This window comes from Oncorhynchus keta, chromosome 29 (genome assembly GCF_023373465.1).
Source record: "Oncorhynchus keta strain PuntledgeMale-10-30-2019 chromosome 29, Oket_V2, whole genome shotgun sequence".
In the NCBI taxonomy this organism is placed as follows: domain Eukaryota; kingdom Metazoa; phylum Chordata; class Actinopteri; order Salmoniformes; family Salmonidae; genus Oncorhynchus; species Oncorhynchus keta.
Window position 1 is genome coordinate 31,321,260 of NC_068449.1, and position 21,153 is coordinate 31,342,412.

The 21,153-nt window shown below is 44.8% G+C and overlaps 1 protein-coding gene across 1 annotated transcript; it reads right to left on the minus strand.

The window, feature by feature from the left end:
• Nucleotides 1-542: 542 nt before the first annotated feature.
• On the minus strand, nt 543-16,520 carry LOC118362708 (zinc finger MYM-type protein 4-like). The gene is made up of 26 exons (XM_035743267.2): nt 16,040-16,520; nt 14,125-14,611; nt 13,733-13,816; nt 13,532-13,581; nt 13,187-13,351; nt 12,671-13,050; nt 12,335-12,512; nt 11,989-12,201; nt 11,555-11,702; nt 11,145-11,260; nt 8,936-9,298; nt 8,614-8,764; nt 8,318-8,478; nt 7,863-8,025; nt 7,603-7,719; nt 7,290-7,481; nt 6,788-6,933; nt 6,397-6,526; nt 5,960-6,136; nt 4,897-4,991; nt 4,502-4,658; nt 3,979-4,130; nt 3,575-3,689; nt 1,858-2,091; nt 1,560-1,692; nt 543-1,378 (listed from the first exon to the last, which is right to left on the minus strand). The coding sequence occupies exons 1-26, from the start codon at nt 16,073-16,075 to the stop codon at nt 1,147-1,149; spliced, it is 4,575 nt and encodes a 1,524-aa protein (XP_035599160.1). The 5' UTR covers nt 16,076-16,520; the 3' UTR covers nt 543-1,146.
• Between the last annotated feature and the right edge of the window lie 4,633 nt (nt 16,521-21,153).

Consider the following 21,153-nt stretch of genomic DNA (forward strand, 5'->3'; position numbering starts at 1 on the left):
CTTATGTGACACTGACAGAATGATATCCTTCAAATTTCATCACTTGAAACCGATCAGAAAATGGTATAGAAAACAAAACGCATTGTTATACAACCAGTTTCAATGTGCTTGGCTGAGAGATGCAGGATAAAAATTCAGCCTGCAGTTTGATCTTTTATCCATCTGCCTCCTCTCTCCCACACAAACTCTTCTTCGCGCAACACACTCAATCCCTCAGTACCACTTCTCTCAGTACATTCCCCTTTCCTCCCACTCATGCCCTTTTGCACATGCAACGAGAACGTGGTCTGACTATCTTTGCTATTTGTCCATCAATACATAATGTACTGTACTACAACATGACTCTGCACTGCTAAAGCAGGAGCATCACAACACAGATACATAACCCCACCTTGAACCATCAGTCAGTAAATCATACACTGAGGCAGATGAAAGCGACTCTTCAGCTCCACTCAGATTTGCATTCAGGACCAGGTGCAATTTAACATATCATTATTCAAATCTAAATGCTGATGACTTTCACAGTGAAGGAACATTTTCAATCGGTTTCTGAGTTTTATTCTCAGAGTCAGAGGTTTTCTTTTAATCCCTTCAGAGAACAAACAGCAGAGCAGACAGAAATGTCATTTGCATAATCATGTTGCTTATTCAAGTCCATAACAGAGGGATCCATACAAAAAAAACATCTATGTACAATATTACGTGATCACCTTGGTTTAGTTAGTAGAGTGGATGATCGAGACTATGGAATTAAGTTGTGTGGGCCTTTAGAATAAAAGGCAGATTAGTAGAAAGTAACAATAAAATATTCAGCTATAGTAACAACTTAGAAAAACAAACGGACACTAATGTAACATTAACAGTATTTTTATGTTTTGTCAACAATGATTCCATTCATCCTCTAAAACTAGAATCTAGAAACAAAGACATTATGAAAGACTAAATGAAGTGTCAAAAAAGTATCTTATCGTAGTGTCTTTACATGATTGTGGATATTTTTGCAATATGTCCATGGTTGGTCTGAAATGGCACCCTATCCCCTATATAGTGCACTACTTTTGACCAGAGCCCTATGGGCCCTGTTCAAAAGTAGTGCACTGCACTATATAGGGAATAGGGTGCCATTCCATGAGTCTGTTATATCCACTACGAGCTATCATCGTTGTCGTCTGTGGAGGCTGATGAAGCTTCAGTAGAGTGATGATGCAGTGGAGGCTCATCCAGATGGACCTCCCGTACAGCCAGGATGCGTGTTAGCATGCTCTCCAGTGCAGCGCCTTCTAGTTGCTGGCCAGAGTACCACAGCGAGCTGTTGGAGAGGCATGAAGGCTCTGGCTGCAAGTAGAACAGGCCTGGCCTATTCCGCACAGACTCTGAGCTGGAGGAAAAAGAGGATTATATAATGAATCGATAGGCAGCCATTACAGAAATGTTATCCGTTTCTCTTTTTCAGACTGCAAAACATTGAGGCATTAAAATGTTATCAATATCTAAAACATGTCATATGTACAGTAACAGAGTGAAATATAGCAGGAATAAACATGTTTATGTAATCTCACCATTTGGAGATGTAGAACTCGTAGAGTCTGACAGGGCAGCGTAGTGGGTCCTCAGTGTTCTCAGGCATCTCCATGTCACCATCCTGTTCATCCAGCTTCCTCTTGGCAGGCAAAGCTAGCAGCTCTGGATACACTACACAAAGTGACACAAATCAACCTACAACCTAGCGCATTATGGAGCTTGTGGAGGATGCTATTGCTTGGGATATGGCAATGCATTTCTTAATTGCTACTAATGGGATAAATAAAGTAGAATCAAAATGTGATAGCCTTCAACACCATTGAGGTCGGAACTCACCGGCGGTGTCCTGACAAGGCCTAAACCTCAGGAAGGCGCTCTTGCCGTTCTTCGTGACCCTGGTACAGTGGGTGAAGTTGGCGAAGGACAAACGTCTGTGTTGGCTCTGGGTCTTGAACTGGAAGAGCTTGGTTCCAAAGAAGAGCAAGGTGTTGAGCAACACGAAGGGGGAGTGGGCCCCCAGCTGCTTACAGTCCCACAGGTATTCCTCCTCCACACGGGAATGCAGGTAGCCTAGAGGCCGACAGTGGAGGGAGGGTCATCATTTTTTATGCATTTCAAATGTCCCAGCGATATTAAAGGGATACAACAGGCATATAAGAAGAAACGTAGGGTTGGCCCCTTTTTTCTTTTCAATTTTCACCTAAAATGACATACCCAAATCTCACTGCCTGTAGCTCAGGCCCTGAAGCAAGGATATGCATATTCTTGGTACCATTTGAAAGGAAAAACTTTGAAGTTTGTGGAAATGTGAATTGAATGTAGGAGAACATAACATAATAGATCTGGTAGAAGAAAATACAAAGGAAAAACACAAAACTTTTTTTTTTACCACCATCTTTGAAATGCACCAGAAAGGTCCCAAATCTAGCCATCACTCTAGTTGGTATCTTGGTGCCCACAAGATAACAGCAGTGTATGTGCAACGTTTCAGACAGATAACTTGAAGTATGAGCAAACTACATGACATTTAGTGTGAAGGCACCCAGGTACATTTGGGCAAATCGTGACAAGAGACATTTACATTTCATTTTTCTGCAAGAATATTGTCAAATCTTTAAACTTGGACTTTGATTTAGCTTTTCTAGTATTAGTAGCCATATTACAAGTTCAACATTTGCAAAACACCCAGTTTTCATAACACTCCATATTCTTGTAATTTTTGTATAAAAGGAAAAGGCTTGCTGTTGCACAAGGTTAGCAGCAATATTTTGCGACATATGGGGTTTCCGTAAAGCACAGCTCATTGGCTATCTAGCTAGCTTTGTTTGACCCCGATTGGTGCTTATTTGACAAAGTTACAGTCAATCAGGTGAAGACCGCCCACGTCATCGGCGCGCCATGAAGGCGTCGGTTTCTGACCAAACCTGGTGTCCTATAGGATATACTACACTCCTAATGATATAGTGAAGTCTGGTTACGTTCTAGGATCTCTGAGGAATAAATACCAACGTGATTTGGCTGGTTGAAACAACGTTTAGGGTTAGATTTTCACAGATTCCTTTCTTTGCTAATTGAACGAGTGGAAATACAAAATCGATCGTGCATGATTATATGGACCTTTTTAGGATAGGAAAAATGATTTTATCTAACAAAACCTCATGTTATCTCTGGGACCCTTTGGATGATAAATCAGAGCAAGATTTCAGAATGTAAGTACACATTTCACCTTCAGAGGTGAATTTATCAAACCTATCGTGGTGAAAAAAAGTGTTTAGTTGTTAGGAGCTCTCCTCAAACAATAGCATGGCATTTTTTTCCGCAGTAATAGCTACTGTAAATTGGACAATGCAGTTATATTAACAAGAGTTTAAGCTTTCAGCCGATATAAGGCACTTATATGTACCGACATTTGTTGTTTCTCTAAACTTCGATCGTGACACATGGCGCTGCATGATTTACAACTGCCCCGTTGATGGGACGCTTATTCCTACATTTTAAAGGGATACGACAGGCGTAGAAGAAGAAACTTATAGAAGACTAGAAATATTCTTACCGCTGGGCAGCAGGGTAGGTCTCCAGAAATGTAGCATCATCGTAATCTCCATGGTGAACTTGTGGTAGAGCACGTCAGTGAAGATATTCTCTATCCTTCCATTCTCAAATAGATACTGGTGAGCCAAATAAGAGATGGTGAGGGAGAAAGGCATTAGGCACTGTAAATCATATTTGGCAGAGGGGCAAGTACAATTCATGTTGCTGCCCCTAGGGAAGTTGCTATAGGAAAAGTCCAGATAATATCGATTGTAATAGTCTGCAAACAGTGTTAGCTGCCATCACATCAGTATAACTGGGGCTTTAGACCGAACCGTATTTTAAGTATGGCCACTGACAGACAGAAAAAGTGGTACCACAGTGAATAACATAGTACGGAATAAGATAAACATGGAGGTTCAATACCTGCTGTATGCCCAGACAGAGGTAGAAGATGCTGTCAGCAGGGTAGGCCTGACCGTTGGGGCGACGGACCTCACTGATGAAGCGACAGAGGCCATAACTAAGCTCAGAGGAGTTACACTGCAACACGTCCTCCTTCAAAACCATGGACTTAGCTGCCGTAAGAGAGACAAGGGCACGGAAAACCAGATTAGAGAACCATGGATGGAGCTGCCGTAGGAGAGACAAGGGCACAGAAAACCAGATTAGAGAACCATGGATTTAGCTGCCGTAGGAGAGACTAGGGCACAGAAAACCAGATTAGAGAACCATGGATGGAGCTGCCGTAGGAGAGACAAGGGCACAGAAAACCAGATTAGAGAACCATGGATTTAGCTGCCATAGCGAGAAAGATGGCCACTGAACACCACAGAGGTACTGTACATGAATACTGCTAGCATATTTTAAACTAATCTGGGCATGGCATCTGAGATGTTGCAAGGCACTTTAATTAACAAATCAATTAAAATCAATCAATCTGACTCACAGGGATCTTTGGCAAATTCACAGTCAAACCGCTTGTTCCTCTGCAGGACCCAATTCTTCCAGGCTTTCACCCCATACTCGTGGTGGAGTTTTGATCTGGCAGGAGGGAGTGAAACAGTTTGCTCCACCATGTCCATAGTCCCACTTTGCTTGCGACTCTGCAATACAGAAAGGGAAGAAGGTTTGGACGAACAACGTAGTGGAAGGAGAAACAACTTGCTTTTACTGTATAATATCTCTGATATCATTATCTAATAATGAAACCCTATTGCAGTCAATAGTAATAATGGTGCTGATGTGACCTAACTAGTTATGTTACCTATAGCGTTAGACCAGTAACCCCGCTATAAAATAAATAGGGTAGCGTTTGGGACGCAGACTATAGTATAGACATACCCGTTTTCTGGGAGGGAAGCCATCTTTGGGTCTCTTCTGTCTTGTGGCCTGTACAGTCAGCCTCTGTCCCTTCACTGCAGCACGATCAAACGACTCTGAAACAGCATTGAATACACAGTTACACAGGGGATACAAATGTGATCTGTGGGAATTGGCAAGTTCATCGATAACCACGTTCCCATCTACAGTTTCTATGAGAGTATCGTATGAAAAAAAATCACGACAGCTGTGACGGAAACAGGAAGTGCCGGTGTAATTTTCCAAATGCCGACAGATAATTTGTTCGTTCGACATGGTGGGATCTTTTTGCGTCTGTTAAATTCATTGGCGGGGAATGTTGGTGGGGACTCCATTATGCACAAATATTGATATAATAACCGTCATATCGAAGTAAACTTGGAGTCACGCCATGATACGGTGTAGGGTCCTCCCACTACGACTCAGGAAACCATGCAGTTAGGCTACAGATGAAATAAGTTATGATGAACTTCACAGGGTGGTGAACTTACACGGTGATGAACTTGACACCACTTTCTAATAAATATTGAGGGTTTTATTCTGGTGACATGATGATCAATGGTTGACTGCAGTTTATCCATAATAATCTCATGTAGACTAGACAACCCGCACTGTATCTGAGAGATGTTGGCTAGAGAGCAGGTGCCAAGACCAGAGTAGACATTTGCTATTTAACTCAACAATTTGTGACAAAACTATCGGTAGAGTTGAAAATGGGATGAGAAAAACTTTTGATTTTTATTCAGTTACATGAAAACCTAAGCGAAAAATACATTTCGTGTGCACTACGTCATCATGCACTAATTGTTTCCACAACAAGTCAACTTGGTAGAAACTTACAATTGGTGCGAAATTTGACATATTTCCTATGCGCAGTTTCTAGAATATTTGCATGAAAATCTGTCGCAAATTGGATGGAAACCTAGCTAGTCAAATATAATTGATTCTTAACTGGATAAATAAAGGTTGAATAAATATTTTTCACCTAATAAAAAACTTTGGAACATAAATAAAGCTATGTTGTTATTCTCAGAGCCTTTCTTACCAGGGGGGTAGTCAGCCTCCAGGTCCAACATGCTGGGGGAGGATGTTGTGCTGGGGGGTTCGACAGGACCCTCTGCCCCTCTCTGGGGGTTGGATGTAGACTCATCCTCTCCACCCCAGCTGTGGGGGGTGGACACAGCCTCAGACTCCAGGTCTCCACTGTAGGCGCTGCCTTGGTCTGTGGATAAACACCACACAGACAGACAACATGTTATCTAACCCTTCAGTAAGATCCTCCACCAGAGTGATTTTCATTTAAAAGGTTGCTTTTCTAACAGTGTTTATCTATTAATACAGGTTAGTCTAAATATTGAGATAAATGCAAGAGAGACCCGTTCAAGAAAGCAGCAGTCGGCTGATGTGCCAAGCAACAAAGTTAGACAGTAACGTTCCCATACACACACTACCGCAGCTCAGAGTACAAACATTTCTCTTCACCTCCATGGGAGACAGGTTTGTCTTTCTCCTCGTCCTCCTGCTCGGCCATGGTTTGAGATGCGACACCGTCTTTCTTGTCCTTGAGCTCTGAACGGCTTAATGAGGAGGGTATTACTATGGGCACTGGCACCTGGATAGAGGGCACAGAGAACAGAACACGGTTTAACCAGCCAAGTTAACCAATCATTAAAAGAACACACATGGTGGGGGTATTAGTAGGGTCCTCAGAAGAATAACAATCCAAGACACGGGGGCATGTGAGTGTTTAGGCCACCAGGGATGGGTACTTCCTGGTAATTCCCTTTGAAAATTGGAAAATAAAGTATCTATTAAAAGGCATATAAAGAGAAAGTGGATGTAGGCATGAGAAGAGGACGCAGAGCAAACGTACAGGCACGGGGATTCCCATGGGCACAGGAGTGTACTGGGTGTACAGGTTCATGGGCACTGGGATGAAGACTGGCACAGGAACGGGCATCACAACCACCCGCACTTTCTCCCCGTTCTCTGTGTACGTGAACCCAGTCTCTGTGAACCCTACAACAACAACGAGAAAGGCTATTATTTAACCTTTAAATAAAGTCAGTTAAAAACAAATTCTTATTTACAATGACGGCCTACAATCAGAGATCCTTACTAACGCTTTAAACCAAGTGGTCGTACTATGAACATGTAGTGGAAGGTCTGATTTACAAATTCAGTGGAAGGGTGGGGCCATATAAATATAATGAAGATATTATTAATACCTTTATGGACGGGACATCTTAAAAAGTAGCTAGTTTGTTCCAAAAATATTAAAATAATTGAAAGAATCAAGATATAAAAATCGCAGAGTAGGCATCAGCGACTAGGTTAGCATTTCTGATGTTTTGGATGTCGGTCTGTTGTTTTACCCATGGGTGCCATTGGTTTCTCTGCTGTTTGCATCGGAATCGGGCAGCTGGTTTCCTGGTCCAGCATGAGGGGTTTACAGATGATGGCCTTGTTCTTCATGATCCGACGGCGGGCTGAGATCCTCATGGCGTCCGTCTGGGTGCTGGCATCGCCAAGGCTCTTGCCGTGAGAGTTCGACGTCGGAAGAGCTCCTACAAGCAAAAGAAAAAAAACAGTCTGAACTACAAAAGCTTATATTAATCGACCACTTCTTCACAAATGTCTTAACCATGTTCGGTGTTAGCCAGTGTTCTCAATGAGTGTACTAGCTACCAGTCAGGGCAGTGGCAGCCGTAGCATGGGGCTGGCCAGCAGGAGAGGTGGCCAACGAGACAACATCAGCAATGACAGGAGCTGGCTTGGAGAGGGAGAACAGAGGTTGGGACGGACCTACAGGGGGAGAAAGAAGGGAAGGAAAGAGGGGAGACATGTTGAGTAGTAGGCCTCAGGCAGTCATTAAACTGAGATGCAGCGATAGGTCATCCAACCAGGTAGTCGTTTTCAAGAGAAACGTGTATATCATTTAGTAGTACCCTGTGTAGTAGTGGTGCCGTTGCTAGTCCGAGGGTGCAGCTGGAAGGTCTGATAGCAGTACTGAATAACACACTCCAGGTTACAGAAGTGCCTAATTGCCCCAAAACACTTCAGTTGCTCTCTCATCTTCCCTTGACGTCTGCAGCACTCACACTTAGCCATCTGGGTAGGGGAAGGACAACAAACAGTTCAGCAATTCAAAGGGCTTCAGCCATTTGTGGACTACATAGATATGTTCCGGGAAGTGGTTGTAAGGTAATCAAATCAAGAGAGTGAGAGATCAGGGCATGTATTCATAAAGCGACTCAGAGTAGGAGTCCTAATCTGGAATCAGGTCCCTGCAGTCTTATTCATTGTCGTCTTAAGGCAAAACTGATCCCAAATCAGCACTCCTACTCTGAGATGCTTGCTACATACAGAGGTCAACATGCATAAAAATGATTCTGGCTCTGACCTCATAGAAGAGAACAGTGTAGTTGGACATGCACGCGTCCCTGCAGAACTCTTGCATCCTTCCACCAAAGTGGTTGTGGATCATCTTGGGGCTGATGTCGGCACAATAGGCACACGTCCGCCATGGCCCCTTCATGTCGTGCTTGAAGAGCAGCTTACAGCCTGTTACAACACCCACACAGACAGGTTAATGTACAATATTATACTCAAAACAAATGATTACATCATTGTTATATTTATGGCATGAATTGTCAAAAAAGGACTAGGAGAAAGAGAGAAAGGGTCTTTGGTACTCACTCTCACTGCAGAAGGGCCGGTCGATGAGGTCATATCTGATGACTTCTTTGACCACCTTCTCCAGTTTGCAGTATTCACACCTCACTTTGATATTACTTCTTTTCTTAAACTCAACACAGCACAGTTTGCAACAGAACTGCATGGTGCGACCCTGAAGGAACACAACACAAGCCCAGGAGGACAAAGAGCATTAGAGATAAAACTACAACCCCAATCGCAAAAGCATTATTAGACAACACTACAATACCTATCACAAAACGACCATTCCCATAACACTTAAAATGTAATAAACAAGGTACAGGATCAAGAGAGAGGTACTTACATTGTACTCATAGAGCTCAGGTTTCCAGCGGAACTGCTGAGGACACTGATGGCAGGAGAGTTTCACAGGTCCACTGGGGGCGGAGGTAAAGGAGGGGGCCATGGGCGGCCCTGGTTGATGCTGCCCCACCCCGTAGGCCCAAGCCAAGCCTGTGGCGGCTCGATAGGGTAGAGGTGGAGCAGAGGTCTGGGTTGGGGCGTACGGGCGGCCAGTGGTGGGGACCCAGGATGGGGGGTAAGGATGGGAGTAGGTCTGGGGTGGTGCTGGAGGGGTCTGGAGGTATGGAGACACCATGGGAGGAGCAGTGGATGAGGAGCCGTTCATCTGGCCCAGTTGGGGGGGAAGCTGGCTGCCTTCGGCCTCCTACCACATTACATCAAAGGAGAACACTTTCAAAAACATGATGTATTCTGTACAATCCATTATACAATGGGGCAAAAAAGTATTTAGTCAGCCACCAATTGTGCAAGTTCTCCCACTTAAAAAGATGAGGCCTGTAATTTTGATCATAGGTACACTTCAACAATGACAGACAAAATGAGAAGAAAAGAAATCCAGAAAATCAAATTGTAGGATTTTTAATGAATTTATTTGCAAATTATGGTGGAAAATAAGTATTTGGTCAATAATAAAAGTTTATCTCAATACTTTGTTATATACCCTTTGTTGGCAATGACAGAGGTCAAACATTTTCTGTAAGTCTTCACAAGGTTTTCACACACTGTTGCTGGTATTTTGGCCCATTCCTCCATGCAGATCTCCTCTAGAGCAGTGATGTTTTGGGGCTGTTGCTGGGCAACACGGACTTAACTCCCTCCAAAGATGTTCTATGGGGTTGAGATCTGGAGACTGGCGAGGCCACTCCAGGACCTTGAAATGCTTCTTACAAAGCCACTCCTTCATTGCCCGGGCGGTGTGTTTGGGATCATTGTCATGCTGAAAGACCCAGCCACGTTTCATCTTCAATGCCCTTGCTGATGGAAGGAGGTTTTCACTCAAAATCTCACGATACATGGCCCCATTCATTCTTTCCTTTACACGGATCAGTTGTCCTGGTCCCTTTGCAGAAAAACAGCCCCAAAGCATGATGTTTCCACCCCCATGCTTAGGTATGGTGTTCTTTGGATGCAATAGGTATGGTGTTCTTTGGATGCAACTCAGCATTCTTTGTCCTCCAAACACGACAAGTTGAGTTTTTACCAAAAAGTTATATTTTGGTTTCATCTGACATTCTCCCAATCTTCTTCTGGATCATCCAAATGCTCTCTAGCAAACTTCAGACGGGCCTGGACATGTAATGGCTTAAGCAGGGGGACACGTCTGGCACTGTAGGATTTGAGTCCCTGGCGGCGTAGTGTGTTACTGATGGTAGGCTTTGTTACTTTGGTCCCAGCTCTCTGCAGGTCATTCACTAGGTCCCCCCGTGTGGTTCTGGGATTTTTGCTCACCGTCCTTGTGATCATTTTGACCCCACGGGGTGAGATCTTGCGTGAAGCCTCAGATCGAGGGAGATTATCAGTGGTCTTGTATGTCTTCCATTTACTAATAATTGTTCCCACAGTTGATTTCTTCAAACCAAGCTGCTTACCTATTGCAGATTCAGTCTTCCCAGCCTGGTACATGTATACAATTTTGTTTCTGTTGTCCTTTGACTCTTTGGTCTTGGCCATAGTAGAGTTTGGAGTGTGACTGTTTTGAGGTTGATGACAGGTGTCTTTTATACTGATAACAAGTTCAAACAGGTGCCATTAATACAGGTAACGAGTGGAGGACAGAGGAGCCTCTTAAAGAAGAAGTTACAGGTCTGTGAGCCAGAATTCTTGCTTGTTTGTAGGTGACCAAATACTTATTTTCCACCATAATTTGCAAATAAATTCATTAAAAATCCTACAGGCCTCTCAACTTTTTAAGTGGGAGAACTTGCACAATTGGTGGCTGACTAAATACTTTTTCTGCCCCACTGTATATAGGCTGATTGGTATCTTTTCAATTTGACCTGTATTGTATGCACTGCGTTTTTTATGTTTGGTACAATTGTCAAATAAACCTGAACCTAAATGCTGAAATGCTGAATGCATGCTGAATGCATGCTGAAAAACACATAAAATCCCTCTCAAATCTACCTGACTGAGACTGAACCGTCTCTAATATGCACGCACAGATCATATGTAATATGTTTGATCCATTTAGACAATTAATCAACGAATACCCGGAAAGTCTTGACGCAGGTGTAAGAGCAGAAGTTGCGGATGCTGCCGTCTACCATGGCCAGGTGGTACTGAGAGACGGCCTTCACTTTGCAGTAGGTACAAGGGAATGCCGTTCCTGTGTGTGACAACTTTTTTTAATACCACTGCAAATAAAATGTAAAAACAATTTCATGGCAAAATATTGGTTGAAACACGAAATTGTTTGCTGGCTAGTGGAAAATAAATCCAGACCGAATCCACTGCAGGGTTTTTTCCACATAATTATTGGACTAAATCGACATGCAGATCGGCATGCAGATGCATCCCCCAAAAAATTATACCAGTCAAAAACATATTTCAGACAACATATGGCCTACAATATTGATAAATGAAAACACTTCCGCTTATACAATGGTAAAGTCAATGCTACCTGACAGGTCGTTCTGCGGCCGGCTGTTATTGACACAGACGGAATTGCAGAAGAGGTCCACCTTGCCATCCGTATCAGTGCTCTCCACCATGTCAGACATGAGTCTCAGATCACGACAGTGACCGCACGGCATTACCTTGGTGGTCGTCTGCCATTCAGGAACAATGGGAAAGAGTTGATAAGAAGAAGACATTTGATGATGGCGGAGATGGGACAGGGGAACTCAGTGAGACAAAAGTGTATAATATCAATAATGTATTCATAGAGACTCATTGAGAGAAACCAGACTCGAAGGGGAGGCCCATCCTCCACTGAATATACCTTATAGAAGTTAAGAGTACATATGACCATCAAGGCCAGACATTTTTTTTTAAAGTGGACTCCGGTTTCTATGGAGGACTGTCTGTGTGTACTACCTGACTGTGCGTACTTACTCGTTTAAAAGTGCTAATGCAGGTTCGACTGCAGAACTTCATGGTGACACCCTCTACTCGGAGCGACCGGCAGTTCCTGTCAGTACTGGCGCAGTACTCGCCACAGCTCTCACACACATTTATGACCAGGTTGTGGGAGGAGCGAAAGCGCATGAAACACTCATCGCTACACAATTTGTGTAAGGAGCCCTGGTGAGTCACTTCGTGCTGAATCTGAGATGGGGGGGGGGTTATCAAATCAGGCAGGATGGTCAAATCAAACATTTCCTCATGTAACCTCACCTGAGGTTGACTTAGAAATGAGAGTGAACTAGTCAAACCAGTGGTTGTCTGTTTTGTCCCTTACCATGTCACTCTTCTTGCACATACTGCACATCGGGGCGGTGGGCTCTTGAAAAGAAGGCATGGAAATAGTCCCTGGTTTCCTCTTGCGGTTGAACACAGAGAGGCAGAACTGACTACAGAAATCCTTCAGGTTATTGTCTGTAATCACACTGATTACATCCTTGGGGTCCTCGATCTCCCTGAAGAAATTAAAAGTTATAAACGAGTTATAGACAGATTAAAGAGTTATAAACATCAATACAGCTATGAGCAAAGGGGGAAGTTATTTGTAACTCCGGGAATCAGATGATAGCAGAACGATTGAAAGTTGAAGTGAGTCAGTAGCCGAGTGACTCACTTTAGGCACTGGTAGCAGGTTCTCAGTTTGATGGGAGGCAGGGTGAACCCAGTGAGGCAGACAGTGGAGCAGAAGAGCTGGGTGGATCCTTTCCGTTGGAAGGCAGTCTGACCGCGCAGCAGGATCTTAGAGCAGCCCGAGCAGGACACACGCACTGCGTTGGCTGGGTTGGAGCCACTAGGGGGCTGGGGCTGGGGCTGGGGCTGGGGAGGGGGTGGCTGGGGCACTGGAGCCAGGCTCCTGAGGGTCATCGTTGGCCCCTGTTGAACTAGACTTCTTCCTGGTGCAAATATGGAGGTGGGGGTCTGGGGAGCAGCAGTGGGCGAGCCATACGCATTTCCTCCACTAACAGAAAAGACAGAACTGATCCTCAGCACCTCCTGTAACATACAACAAATAAGAACAAAATATTGATGATAATAATAATATAGCAGCAATAATATAGCATAACAGAATCATCATATCCATATGTTGTAAAAGGGGACATTAAGGCAGGGCATGGGAGCCTTTGCTGACCTCAGGAGCTGTGTTGTCCAGCTCCTCCTTGATACCCCGTGTTGAGGGTAGAAGGGCGCAGTCATATCCTTCATCTATGGGCTCATCCTTGATGTTCATGGGGGGAGAGATGGGTGGCCGTTCTCTGTCCCCTACCACTGGGTTCTGGAACACACTCTCTGACCTCTGGAGGTCAGGGCAAAGGGACGAAATAGATGAATAAAGGTGACACAAAAAAAAAAATGTTCATAACAGCATTCCGCAAAAGGGAATTATGCTGAAATCTCTCGCGCTCTCCGCCAGTTCTTTCTTGCTGCCCCTCACCACTTACACTACCGGTATACTAAGGTCATACACTATACAGACCTCTTGACGGCTGGATCCCCCAGCAATAGACCGATTCTGTCTTACTCCATCTGACAGAAATGGAGAAAATGCCATTTAATATAATCATCACAGCTCTAATAATGTGCATACCATGTGAATGGAGCGTGGAAATGTCCTGAATCATGTTCTTTATTGAAACTATAGTTATAACTAGCAGGGCAAGTTTGCTTGCAGTCTTACCCAAGCTGTTATCTGGTGAAGGGGACTGAGATAGGTTAGTTGAAAGATGGCTTTCTCCTTGCATTTGACTAGCCACCTCAGAAGCTGCCAAAAGAATGACTGTTGTTAAGCAATGCACAAGAAGTAGGCCTAAGTTCAAGGAAAATGCCACACAAAAAAACTATTTTTGTTATTTGTTTCATTGGTCCACTGTTGATACAGTTTGCATAAAACATTTTGGGAATGTATCAACAGTGGACTAATGAAACAAATACCACATTTTTGAGTGGAATTGTCCTTTAAGTAGTAAGAAATGTAAGTAAGAAAAGTTATATTGGTGATGAGAAGTAAGAAATGCATGAGGAGTAACGTCACAGGCCACGTCAGACTAGGCATCATGTTTTCATTCTAACCTGTTCTAATATTGGAAAGTGAGACTGCATCAAGGAATCTGTCAGTGGAATTTTTATCATCCTGAGTCTCTGCACGTCGTGTGTCAGGCGATCCAGCCGGCCGTCCGCCTGACTCTCTGTCAGACTCCACATCACCCAGTGCCACCTTGGGCAGGTCTATGTCCCACTCCTCCTCCTCATCTGCCCCAAACACAGGGACCCCATCCAGCTCATCCTCTGGCTGGCCCACCCCCAGACCAGCTAGGGAGAAGGTGGTACTGGTAGGATGAGAGATGTGAGGGAATACATTCCCTTCATCGTCACTGCTAAAATCATGGTCGACGTCAGGCCGTCCGACTGGTTCTGGTGCTCCAAAGACTGGTCCGGTTGAGATGCTGCTCCAAAGAGATCTTGTTGACAGGGGAGTGTGTTGTCGCTGGGACTCACCAGCCGTGGGGGCTGAGAGCTTCACCGCCTCATCAAAAGCCTTGGACAGCCGGAGTTCATGCTGTGGGAGGAGACAACTGGTTAAAAAGTGTGGTCTTGGGGCCTCCCGAGAGGCGCAGTGGTCTAAGGCAGCGCAAGCTGTGCCACTAGAGATCCTGGTTCGAGTCCAGGCTCTGTCGTAGCCGGCTGCGACCAGGAGACCCATGGGGCGGCGCACAATTGGCCCAGCGTCGCCCGGTGTTAGGGGAGGGTTTGGCCGGCAGGGATGTTCTTGTCCCATCACACAATAGCGACTCCAGTGGCGGGCCAGGCGCAATGCACACTCGCCAGGCGTACTGTGTTTCCTCCGACACATTGGTGCGGCCGGCTTCCAGGTTAAGGGGCGTTGTGTCAAGAAGCAGTGCAGCTTGGCTGGGTTGTGTTTCGGGGGACGCACGGCTCTCAACCTTCGCCTCTCCTGAGTCCGTACGGGAGTTGCAGCGATGGGACAAGACTAACTATCAATTGGATACCATGAAATTGGGGAGAAAATAGGGTATAAAAAATATTAATAGTAATAAAAAAATTGTGGTCTTCTCTAGCCCAGTTGGTAGAGCAAGTTGCTTGCAACGCCAGTATAGCATGTTCGATTCCTGGGACCATCCATAAGGGAAACAATTATGCATGCATGGCAGTCACTTTGGATAAAAGCTTCTGCTAAATACCATATATTCATGCAATATGGCCCAAGGGGGTGTGGTATATGGCCAATATACTACAGCTAATGGCTGGTCTTTATGCACGACTGAACGCAGAGCCCCTGGATTCAGCCCTTAGCCGTGGTATATTGACCATCTACCACAACCCCTCGAGGTTCCTTATTGCTATTATACATTGGTTACCAACGTAATTATAACACTAAACAGAAATGTTTCGTCATACCTGTGGTATACGGTCTGGTATAGAAAGCGTAGAAAGCTATGACATTATTCGTACTAGGGCAGCAAGAGGGGGAATCGTCTGGTTGGGATTTGAACCAGAAACCATATTTAATACAGAGTAAGCACACTCCTGCCTGTGTCATGAGGGCCCACACCTCTGGACAGTGCTGTAGTAGCTACACAAACAGCCGCAATGGGCCTTGGTTGAACCAGCGACCCTGGCCTGCCATACCGTTTTGGACCTCATGACATACGCCGTTACACTCACACAGGGATGCAAACTCATAATACTTTTGACAGAACTGTGATATATCATCTTCACTGGAACCCCGTATTGATATGAGGGTTGATTATTCTACGAACACTACTATCTAGCTAGCTTAAAATAGCTAACCGAGCTACATGGCTAGCTAGCTCTAACTACTGTAACGTTAAGCTACATAGTCATGCACTTGAGGAAAATCTAGCAAGATAGCCAGGAAGCTAGCTGCAACAAGGCTGAGCAGAAACATATGGGTCGCTAGTTAATAAGATAATAATGCCTTCATTATTTGCAAACACATTTTCACCTGAGATTTTTGTTTAGCCTCCTCTGACTCCGCCATGTTTTGGTCGCGCGCTGTTCTTCTCGGAAGGGGGGGTGGGTTTATTTTGCAACTAGCTAGGATGCACTGCACACAATGCTATTGTTAAAGACAGTGCAAAAGCGACTTCACGATGTGCATGAAAATATATGATTTGCAGAATGTGTATGAAATAATTGTCATTGACGGGGCATTCTCATTTGTGATTTAAGTAGCTGCAAGCTTTTCAATGGGAAATGCATGCACATCGAACTATCCCTTTCTGCTGGTATGGCTGTACCGTAAAGTTCCATAGATAGGCGCATTCTCTGTCTGTGTTCGTGGGTAATTTGATTCAGTAACGCAACACATTAGATGTAACAAAGCAGTATATACACATTGTACATATCTGAATTAGTTCTCTTTTCTATAGGTAGATAGCCAATGTTGACACCTCATTACGTTTTCCCAGTTAAGATCAATTCTAATCTCTCGCCCATATTTCGATTAGTTCGGTACCCTTCTAGTTTGAACGTTGCACATAGAAATGTACAGTAGATTGGCAAACCCAGTGGGTCTGGGTAGTGATGAACATTCCGAGTGTTTTTGGTGAGCCGGCTCATTTGGCTCCGTTGACGTGATAGAGACGGCTCATTTGGCTCCCAAATGGCTCTTCGTTCAAAATGCTTAAACATCGACATAAAACCATGAACATTTTTCTAATATCTAGTGTAAAACCCAAAATAGAGGCTGCCATTGTCAGATTATGGAATAATTGTTGACCAGATTGACGTGCTCTCCTCAATGTTTATACTTTCTGCAGTGAGGATTCGCCCTCTTTAGAGAATGATTTTGTCATTTATTTGCAGAAAAACGTTTAAACTCAAAAAGCCGTAGAAGCACTATGCAAATCAGGGAGACAAATGAGCGGCTTTTTCGCGGATGCGATTCGGTTCCCGATGTTCACCAAAAATATCCGTTCAAAAAGAGCCGTTCGTTCGCACAAGGGCCGGGGTTTATGCGTGTCAGTTGTACTATGTCGTTTATTTCTAGCTGCATCGTTCAACGTTTCATACAGGTCAAATGACAAGGATTAAATAGTCAAGAAGAATCCGGAAAGGGGACTCGACATTGTCAAAGATTGTCTATTATATTGACAATATATTTGAGTTACTGCTCTAACAATGGAAATACATGTCATCAAATATGGAAAGCAGGAGGGAGGAGGAAAGATCAGGTGGGACCATTCTAGCCAATGAGATGGCAGATAGGGGCGTGACCAACAGGCCATAGAGATATATAGAGGACACAACTTTGGATCTGTGCATTATACCGTCTGTGGCAGCATAGGCAGTGTCATTGTGGCTATCTCCATTTTAAAGTAGTACATTTTTAATCACATTTTTTTTAATCTAATTTATTTATATAGCCCTTCGTACATCAGCTGATATCTCAAAGTGCTGTACAGAAACCCAGCCTAAAACCCCAAACAGCAAGCAATGCAGGTGTAGAAGCACGGTGGCTAGGAAAAACTCCCTAGAAAGGCCAAAACCTAGGAAGAAACCTAGAGAGGAACCAGGCTATGTGGGGTGGCCAGTCCTCTTCTGGCTGTGCCGGGTGGAGATTATAACAGAACATGGCCAAGATGTTCAAATGTTCATAAATGACCAGCATGGTCGAATAATAATAAGGCAGAACAGTTGAAACTGGAGCAGCAGCACAGTCAGGTGGACTGGGGACAGCAAGGAGTCATCATGTCAGGTCGTCCTGGGGCACAGGTCCTCCGAGAGAGAGAAAGAAAGAGAGAATTAGAGAGAGCATATGTGGGGTGGCCAGTCCTCTTCTGGCTGTGCCGGGTGGAGATTATAACAGAACATGGCCAAGATGTTCAAATGTTCATAAATGACCAGCATGGTCAAATAATAATAAGGCAGAACAGTTGAAACTGGAGCAGCAGCATGGCCAGGTGGACTGGGGACAGCAAGGAGTCATCATGTCAGGTAGTCCTGGGGCATGGTCCTAGGGCTCAGGTCCTCCGAGAGAGAGAAAGAAAGAAGGAGAGAATTAGAGAACGCACACTTAGATTCACACAGGACACCGAATAGGACAGGAGAAGTACTCCAGATATAACAGACTGACCCTAGCCCCCCGACACATAAACTACTGCAGCATAAATACTGGAGGCTGAGACAGGAGGGGTCAGGAGACACTGTGGCCCCATCCGAGGACACCCCCGGACAGGGCCAAACAGGAAGGATATAACCCCACCCACTTTGCCAAAGCACAGCCCCCACACCACTAGAGGGATATCTTCAACCACCAACTTACCATCCTGAGACAAGGCTGAGTATAGCCCACAAAGATCTCCGCCACGGCACAACCCAAGGGGGGGGGCGCCAACCCAGACAGGATGACCACAACAGTGAATCAACCCACTCAGGTGACGCACCCCCTGCAGGGACGGCATGAGAGAGCCCCAGTAAGCCAGTGACTCAGCCCCTGTAATAGGGTTAGAGGCAGAGAATCCCAGTGGAAAATGTTCTTCTTCTTCATCAGCTGATTGCCCCACCCATTGACTACTTTAAAATGGGGAAGCCCCCAATGAGCACGTCTATAAGAATGTTGGATTGGGGGTGGATTGAATCCCGGAGCTGACAAGGTACAAATCTGTTGTTCTGCCCCTGATCAAGGCAGTTAACCCACTGTTCTCCGGGCGCTGAAGACATGGATGTCGATTAAGGCAGTCTCCGCACCTCTGAGTCAGAGGTGTTGGGTTAAGGGTTAAATGCGGAAGACACATTTCAGTTGAATACATTCAGTTGGACAACTGACTAGGTATTCCCTCCCTTTCCATGCTAAAACAGGGTATATCCATGATGAGTACTCTGTCTATCTCTATCACAACAGGCACAACTTCGATATAAAGTTGTTTTTTGTCAAGTTGACGAAATTGCACGTGTCCCCTTATATCAGTACATTTGTAACAACCTAACCGTTACGAAATATATATTAGATCAAATAAGCCTCACAATTAGCAATAATATAATTGCAAACCAACATGAAATTAAGGCCACCAAAAGTATAGAAGACATGATGAGGAATAAAGTTCCACATAGAAGTGTGTCTTCTTAGCAATTGTTTTATCCAATTGATCTTAAAAGTATTATTTAAGGTAGTAAAGTCCAGAAAATTCAGCCCACCATACTCATAAGTGTTCATTACAACAGTTTTCCTAATGTAATGGATACGGTTTCTCCACAGAAAGTTGAAAAGCACTTGGTCTATCTCTTTGCTTATTTTACCGTCAAGATATAAAGATAGAGTGGCATATGTTAGTCTAGAGATACCTTCAGCCTTGGTTATTAGGATTCTTCCTTATAAAGATAAGTCCCTCTGTAGCCATTGATTTAACTTCTTCTGGGTTTTTTTTTTAATATGAGGGTTAACATTTAGTAAGCCTCTAGACTTCTGATCCTTTGTAATGGTTATGCATAAATATGTAAGTTCTTCTTTCACTGGAAAATCATAATATGAGGGTGTCACACAATCGTTGACAGCCATGAGTTCACATTTATTCATGTTAAGACATTGACCAGATGCTTTGGAAAATGCTTTATAAAAATCTAAAAATAATATGAAGCTATCCATGGTTATTAGGTCTGAGTAGTCAAGTATGTCTAATACTAGTCGGATATTGTTAGAAATATGTCTGTTCCTCATAAAGCCAGACTGGGTTTCATCAATGATTGCGTCCAGTACTTCTTTAATTATTTTTGCAAGTAGTAAGGCTAATATCTTATAGTCATTTACATTTACATTTAAGTCATTTAGCAGACGCTCTTATCCAGAGCGACTTACAAATTGGTGCATTCACCTTATGACATCCAGTAGAACAGCCACTTTACAATAGTGCATCTAAATCTTTTAAGGGGGGTGAGAAGGATTACTTTATCCTATCCTAGGTATTCCTTAAAGAGGTGGGGTGTCAGGTGTCTCCGGAAGGTGGTGATTGACTCCGCTGTCCTGGCGTCGTGAGGGAGTTTGTTCCACCATTGGGGGCCAGAGCAGCGAACAGTTTTGACTGGGCTGAGCGGGAACTGTACTTCCTCAGTGGTAGGGAGGCGAGCAGGCCAGAGGTGGATGAATGCAGTGCCCTTGTTTGGGTGTAGGGCCTGATCAGAGCCTGGAGGTACTGAGGTGCCGTTCCCCTCACAGCTCCGTAGGCAAGCACCATGGTCTTGTAGCGGATGCGAGCTTCAACTGGAAGCCAGTGGAGAGAGCGGAGGAGCGGGGTGACATGAGAGAACTTGGGAAGGTTGAACACCAGACGGGCTGCGGCGTTCTGGATGAGTTGTAGGGTTTAATGGCACAGGCAGGGAGCCCAGCCAACAGCGAGTTGCAGTAATCCAGACGGGAGATGACAAGTGCCTGGATTAGGACCTGCGCCACTTCCTGTGTGAGGCAGGGTCGTACTCTGCGGATGTTGTAGAGCATGAACCTACAGGAACGGGCCACCGCCTTGATGTTAGTTGAGAACGACAGGGTGTTGTCCAGGATCACGCCAAGGTTCTTAGAGCTCTGGGAGGAGGACACAATGGAGTTGTCAACCGTGATGGCGAGATCATGGAACGGGCAGTCCTTCCCGGGAGGAAGAGCAGCTCCGTCTTGCCGAGGTTCAGCTTGAGGTGGTGATCCTTCATCCACATTGATATGTCTGCCAGACATGCAGAGATGCGATTCGCCACCTGGTCATCAGAAGGGGGAAAGGAGAAGATTAATTGTGTGTCGTCTGCATAGCAATGATAGGAGAGACCATGTGAGGTTATGACAGAGCCAAGTGACTTGGTGTATAGCGAGAATAGGAGAGGGCCTAGAACAGAGCCCTGGGGGACACCAGTGGTGAGAGCGCGTGGTGAGGAGACAGATTCTCGCCACGCCACCTGGTAGGAGCGACCTGTCAGGTAGGACGCAATCAAGCGTGGGCCGCGCCGGAGATGCCCAACTCGGAGAGGGTGGAGAGGAGGATCTGATGGTTCACAGTATCGAAGGCAGCCGATAGGTCTAGAAGGATGAGAGCAGAGGAGAGAGAGTTAGCTTTAGCAGTGCGGAGCGCCTCCGTG

Coding starts and splice junctions, on each gene's coding strand:
- LOC118362708 (XM_035743267.2), bottom strand. CDS start 16,075: ATGGCGGAGTCAGAGGAGGCTAAACAAAAATCTCAG. Junction 13,051..13,186: donor TGGACAACACAGCTCCTGAG/GTCAGCAAAGGC, acceptor TGTATGTTACAG/GAGGTGCTGAGGATCAGTTC. Junction 6,934..7,289: donor GAAACCAATGGCACCCATGG/GTAAAACAACAG, acceptor TTGTTGTTGTAG/GGTTCACAGAGACTGGGTTC.